At 31.2% G+C, this 7,105-nt stretch overlaps 1 protein-coding gene across 1 annotated transcript; it reads left to right on the top strand.

Annotated features, from left to right (window-relative positions):
* The first annotated feature begins 2,991 nt into the window (after positions 1-2,991).
* ACHT2 (atypical CYS HIS rich thioredoxin 2) lies at positions 2,992-6,180 on the top strand. The gene is made up of 4 exons (XM_011015059.1): positions 2,992-3,384; positions 3,818-4,000; positions 5,077-5,241; positions 5,799-6,180. Exons 1-4 carry the CDS (start codon positions 3,202-3,204, stop codon positions 5,928-5,930), a joined length of 663 nt encoding a protein of 220 aa, XP_011013361.1. The 5' UTR covers positions 2,992-3,201; the 3' UTR covers positions 5,931-6,180.
* Positions 6,181-7,105: the final 925 nt, after the last annotated feature.

Genomic DNA, 7,105 nt, shown 5'->3' with positions numbered 1-7,105 from the left:
TGATAGGTCTGCATTAAAAATAGACATTTACCATAAATTATAGGTATCTTATATTATTAGATACATTATTATAAAACATGTTTTAGTTAAGGAGTTATTGATACTTCAAGTGCAAAATGATGATATAAAACCTTGATAAAAATGCACTTTTAAGTACTAATCAATATGAAAACATGTTAACATTTGAAAATACTAGTGATGTTGAATATACTATTAATGATGAATAATTGGTTCTATAAAGATCCTTGAATGTGCAGATTGATAAAGAAGATTATTAATATTAGATGCCATATTAAAAATAAGGTATGTAATGTGGTTATTGATAATGATAGTTGTACTAATATTGCTAGCACAACTTTGGTTAGAAAGTTGATATTGACTACTACTAAGCATGCTTCATCGTATAAGCTTCAATCATTGAATGAATATGGAGAAGTTAGGGGACTAAAAATGTTTTTAACTCATTGTTAGTATGGATATATAAGGATGAGGTTTTGTGTGATGTTGTTTCTATGCATGTTGCACATTTATTATTGGGAAGACCTTAGCAATTTAATAGGAATGTCAAATATGCTGATTTTAAAAATAGATATATACTAGGAAATGATGGGAGAACATATACACTTGCATCATTGCCACCTAGACAAGTGTATGAAGATCAGTTGAAGTTGAAGAAAACAAATCTACTAGGTGAGTATGGTGTTAATGATATATTCAATATTTAATTTATCTTTCTTTATTTAATGCAAGTGATGATTTAAGGATGAACCTCTTTTTTAGGAGAGAAGAAATAATGCAATCCAAGCAGCACTAAGAGATTCGTTAAAGGTTCTAATTGGTCTAATAATAAGATTTAGGGCTCAGAGGTTTAAAAACGTTTTCAATGAACTTCTTCAAGATACATGAGATAAAGTGAATTTTAAAAAGAAAAACAAAATTAGAAGTTAACCACTCAAATATGTTAGTTATATAAAGATTCAAAGTATTTTAGAAATTGATTTTTTACTTACTTTATTTGAGTCGGCTAATTATATAATACTAATAAGCTAGAGTTCGATAGAGCGTAAGGATATTAATATTGCTTTTAATGGTCACAACCCAAGAACGAGTTCTGACGAACATGGGAAGACTGATGTGAGATATTTTTTTTTAAGTCGTAGTTTTATTTTAACAAGCATAAATGTGGATCCAACTATTGGATCAAATTGTAATGTTGGTAGGAGATTCCCGAGGTTTAAAATTTCATTGCTTCTAGTTATTAGAAAAGCCTTCAAATAAAACCTCTAAGTTATTGTTTAAGATTTGTTATATTTTTTTAGTTGATTTATAATTTTTTTATTTGATTTAAAACTTTTTAATTATTCTTCTTGCTTTGTTTATGACTTTTCCTAACAAATAAACATCATCAAAGAGATATAGTATTAAGTTTTGCTAAGAGAAAACGTTCAGTAATAAATTTTTGAATTATTATTTTGTGGTGTGACCCTTTTTTGAAAAAAGTTATGTTATTTGTTTTTGTTGTTATTTTTATTTGTACTAAAAATAATATAATTTTTAACCACTAAGATGAATAAGATGAGTGAGGGAAAATGTCCTTGGAATATAAAAAACTTTTGCAATCTTATTTGGATGATAACAGTAGTAATATTAACATCATTTCATAAAAAGATACATATATTTTTTATATTTTTATTGCCTTTTGTTTTGAATTTCTTCCCTTCTTTTTTATATAATTAATATATTTTTTATTTTTTATCAATAATTTTTTAAAAAGCTTTTACTTTATAAGATAATATCAATCGATTTCATATTTTTAAAGTCTATAGAGATGAAATCCACTAAAATAAAAAGAAAAAAAAATAATATTTACTGAAATAGGTTGCGTAAAAAGGTTAGACAATAAAATATAATAAAAATCAAAGGTTGAATACTTAAATTTTAGTTATTTTAAAACTTAATTAACTTCAAATTTGTATAAGGGATTAAAAAATTATCATTGGTTTTCTTAATCTAGCGTTCAAAGAAATCTTTGAAGCAAAATATTTATTTAAAAAAGTTGTGATCTTTTATATAATCTACAAATAATCTTTTATAAATAGAATCCTCAGTATAAAGATAAAAAAAAAAAAGCAGTAACATTTATAATTAGGAGCCTCAGGATAGAGATAAAATAAAAATAAAAAAAAGCAGTAACATTTATAATTAGGAGTGTTATATATAAATGTAATATCTTTTTTAAACTTTGAGGAATTATTTAAATTTATCTTTATATTTTAGCTTAAGTCTCCAATTTGTTCTTACAATTCCAATTGCTATCAATCTATCCTTATAATGTAGGCCATTCTCTAATTTATTATTTTAGTACATGTTTTCACGCAAACCGAAAAAATACTCAATTAAAAAAAATCAAAGCCCTTTTAATGATTTAAATAAGTAAATTTGAGAAAAATGAATTGTTCTTACAATTCCGATTGCTATCAATCTATCCTCATAATTTAGGCCATTCTCTAATTTATTATTTTAGTAGATGTTTTCATGCAAATTGAAAAAATACTCAATTAAAAAAATCAAAGCCCTTTTAATGATTTAAATAAGTAAGTTTGAGAAAATTGAATTGTTTTTTCATGGTTTTTTTTAATAAAAAAATAGGTTAGATTTTAGTTTCTCACTTGAGAGTATTTTCTTCAATTTAAATAAGAACTTATGAGATAAAGATAGACTGAAGAATGTCTTAATATCTAGGAATAAATTGGTAGCAATTAGACTTGGATAGAGAATTTATACATAAAAAATAAGGACAAATTAAATTAATTTATTTCATTTGATTATTATGTATGTTTTTCTCCATAATTCCCAATTCATACATATAATTAAATTGAAACATCTATATATACTCATTCTCAATTGCATAAAAAACTTGTAAATTTTATAATGAAGTAATAAATGTTTTCAACAATATATACACAAGTGGAAGTATTGTGTTGGTACGATCTGGTTCACACAAACACAAACACCAAACTCGCTGTCGAGGGAGCGCAGGCAGTACAAAAGAAGAGAGAGGGAGAGACCACTGAAAGCTCACTCTCGCTTTCCCTCATCTCATGTAGTAGCCCTTTAATAATAATCATCTACTACATAGATTCTGTTTTTGCACCTCCAAAATCTATCTTATCTGTCAATCAAGCAATCTTCTGTGTGTAAATGGCGGATGTGGTTGGATTACCATCCTTTCGCTCGCTTCGCGTCCCTTCTTATCTGCTAGCCTCCAACAACTCTGTTTCTCTCCAACCCCTCCTCTCTCATAATCAGATTAGTTTTTCAGATAAGAGGATCTCTCTTTCTCGCTTCTCTTCCTCTCCCAGGGACCAATTCCTTTCTTTCAAGGTACAATCTTCTTCTTCTTCTTGTTGTGTTTTCGTTTGAATTACGAGTCCCCTTTTTATTTCTTCTCTTTTCTACAAATTGTGGACAACCCAGTTGTCTAAACTCTTTGATTTTGTCATGTAATACTGAATTTATTACTCTTCCTATTTGCTCTTTTACCTCACACTTACATGAATGGTTAAAACAGACTAGGTAGCCCTGAACAACGTTTCGGGAGGATGATATGATATGTGCACAAACTAGGATCTTACATTGCAGTTAGAGTGTTAGTCGAGTATCTAGAATTCCTTGCATAAATCACTTATTGCCTCTGACGTAGATTAATTAATGTCACTTGTTAATTACCCACAGAGAACCAACTACTGACCTTCTCCGTGTTTTACAGCACATCAATTTTGTTCCATATATTCATTGTTTGAACGATTTGTTTCAGGTACATGCAACTGTTGCTGAAACTGACCAACCAAAATGGTGGGAGAGGAATGCAGGACCAAATATGATCGACATTCATTCGACAGATGAATTTTTGAGTGCCTTAAGTCAAGCTGAGGATAGGCTAGTAATTGTCGAGTTTTATGGGACCTGGTGCGCTTCTTGTCGAGCCTTATTTCCCAAGGTAATTCTTCTTTTTACTCGACATTTGGTTCCTGCATTCCTAAACTTGTTCATTGCTCACAGTTGCCTGGTTACCATCTCTTATAGTTTTGAGGATTCTGTGTTGTACCGTTAAGCAAACTTTAAAGTTATGACTGAAAGATCCACATTATGTTACTTTCTGAAAAATTCAGTTTGATTCCTTAAAATTGTGCTCGCTTTTTTCCTCGCTATGTTTTTCTCAACATATTTAATCCTCCAGTGGTTGGAGGTTTTCCTTCCTCTCCCTCAAAAAGATGACCGTTTGGTCCCCTTCCTCCAAAAAGTGTTAGTTTAGAGAAAATCAGTTTACTTTGTTGCCTGCACCCCCCGCCTTCAATCCTGGATCCATCTCTTTGAGGGATGGAAAATATACCTTAACCAAGCTTCAATCGCAAACTAGTTGGGGATGGGCATGTGATAGAGCTTGTAAATTTTATTGAATATGATGCAAAAAAGCAGTAAATCTGATGGCTCAAACTCATTTGCCACCTTGATAAAGTAGACTGGAATAGCTGGTCCTGATGTGAAACTATCATAGAAGCAGTTAAGGTATTGCCAAACATTTAAAAAATGATAGAGGCACCCAATTCATGCTTTTTTCCTCTTTTATTATTATTATATCACATATTAACCTTTAACTGGAAACAACTCTGTGAGGTACTATGTCTTTTGTTAGTAATGTGGATTTCTCATTGAACTTTAGTACACGCATATGACGGGATCTGAAAGGTAAATCTTGATATTAAACAAGTTTTTTTAGTGAGCAACAATGCAAATTAAGAAGCTGTAAAAGTTCATCTTGAAGAGTTTGATCTTTGATATATTAATTTTTAAAAAGAATCACAGTAGTTGTGGATATCATTTCTCTTCTTTATCATATATTTATTGCTAACCGTGGCCTCTGTATGTAAATTATTACTTTATGTGGAAAGAACATTGTCTGTTATGAATTCAGATGCACGAGACAATGTAAGAATAGAGGAAATTGGTTCTGAACTGTTTCTAGAAATTGTTTTTGGTGTAGCTTAACAAATTTTTCTTGTGATGGATATACAGCTCTGCAGAACAGCTGAAGAGCATCCTGAAATTTTATTCCTGAAAGTCAATTTTGATGAAAACAAGCCTATGTGCAGAAGTTTGAATGTTAAGGTGCTTCCTTATTTCCACTTCTATCGAGGAGCCCATGGACAACTTGAATCCTTTTCATGTTCACTAGCTAAGGTAAGTACCTCTTCTTCTTAATTTTTTTATTTTTTATTTTTTTTTAATGCTTGTCTTTATTTGTCAACGCTCATACTCAACTCTAGAAGCAGCAGTTCCCCAATTAACTTGTCCATAGTATATGATAAGATATGAAGCCAGCGATAAAGTTTTATTTCTGATATGGGAGGTGAAGAAAAGAAAAATGATACCATCATAGAGAAACCATGAAGCTAGTGATAAGGTTTTATCCTGTCTAGGCACACAATCAGAGTGTGCATTTGAAGAAGTGGATCGGATATTAAAATCTGATTCATTTATCATTGTTAAACAACTTTACATGGTGAAAGTTCTAACTGGTGTGGTAGAAGGGCTTAGGAAGGCCCCATATGGTGGACAAAAGAATAAGGAATCTTCTAATTGCTTGAGATTTAGTTCATTTCTTACAGTAGGGGATGGGATAACAGCCTATAATTATTAACTTGTGCAAAAATGCAGTTTGTGTAAATGAATAATTTTCTTTGTGCTTCTGATATTGACTGTTAGTTACATGTGGTTCTTCTCAAAATCATCCGCAGTTTCAAAAAATAAAAGATTCTATTGAGACGCACAACACAGCCCGTTGCAGCATTGGTCCTCCCAAGGGAGTTGGAGAGCTGACTCTTGAATCTGCGTCAGCGTCACAGGACAAGCCAGCAGGATCTACATGAACATACAACTCTTAATTTAAGAATTTTTCTGTATATGTGCAAAGGTGCTTCAAATAACATAGTTCATGGTGAGCTATCTACTCTTATGTGTATATTCCGATTGTTCTTAGTAAGAAAATAGTAAGCAGAAGTTGCCATCGCACTTGCATTCTTTGGCTTCTTGTCCTGGCTATGATATTTGTATCTTAAGAACTCAATCGGAAATGAAGTTTCAAAATCTGAACATGATCGTGGCAAAGGTTTTCTATTAGCGGTTGCATTACCAATTCCATTCTTGCATGATCAAGGGGCTGAGAAATTTATTTTTCTTTAGTTGCTGTATTGATCATGTCTTCATATTAGTGAACTTTACTAACTTGTCATTGCCAGCAGGTCCTTGTCCGAATCTCAATCCGTATTCCAGAAAGACAATCGACGATGCTCTAATCTTATAGCATGAAAAAATAAAGAACAGAAAAGACCTTGAATATCTTATTTCCTAGACAAGGTGTGATAATCCATTAACTGTGATCTTGGTGTAATACTATGCAAGGCTGGACCGCTAAACATTATTGGAAGGAAAGCTGATTCCACTGTTAATATATATTGGAAATACCTTATGAAATAGAGTTAGAGTGACCGTGATGATGCTAATAGTAGCCATGAGTCACCAACTTAAACCCTTATATGTGACTATAAATTTCAATGGGTTAGCAGTGTTGAGGTTGTTGGTGGATAATGGGGCAATACTTGACATAATGCCTCTTAACTTTGATAGAAAGGTTGGACAAAACATAGTTGATACGTTTTTTCCTAAAGTATTAATGTTAGATATACTAAAGGAATGCTACATGTCAATCTAATAGTCGTATACAAGACCTTCTAAACAACTTCCTTCCAAAGACAAGTTATAATTAACATTTTACTTGGAGATTGGATACACGCTAGGATATCTGTCTCATCATCCCTGTATCAAATATTGATGCTTTGACTATTAAATGGGTTAAGTAAGACTATTAAGGAATATGACAAGCCAATTGTAGGAAATTTAGGATGATAGAAGTATAATTATATAATAATGATGTTGACCTAATCTAGTTCATAAGCATAGATGATATGAGATGCCCAATCAACTTATTAATTAGTAGGGAAATAGTAGAAATAGGATGACTAACGAAAGAGTTTGCTTATCAAGC

This window comes from Populus euphratica, unplaced genomic scaffold (genome assembly GCF_000495115.2).
Source record: "Populus euphratica unplaced genomic scaffold, PopEup_1.0 scaffold1336.1, whole genome shotgun sequence".
In the NCBI taxonomy this organism is placed as follows: Eukaryota; Viridiplantae; Streptophyta; class Magnoliopsida; order Malpighiales; family Salicaceae; genus Populus; species Populus euphratica.
The sequence above is the reverse complement of the archived record's forward strand: the minus strand, read 5'-3'. Positions and strand labels throughout refer to the sequence as shown.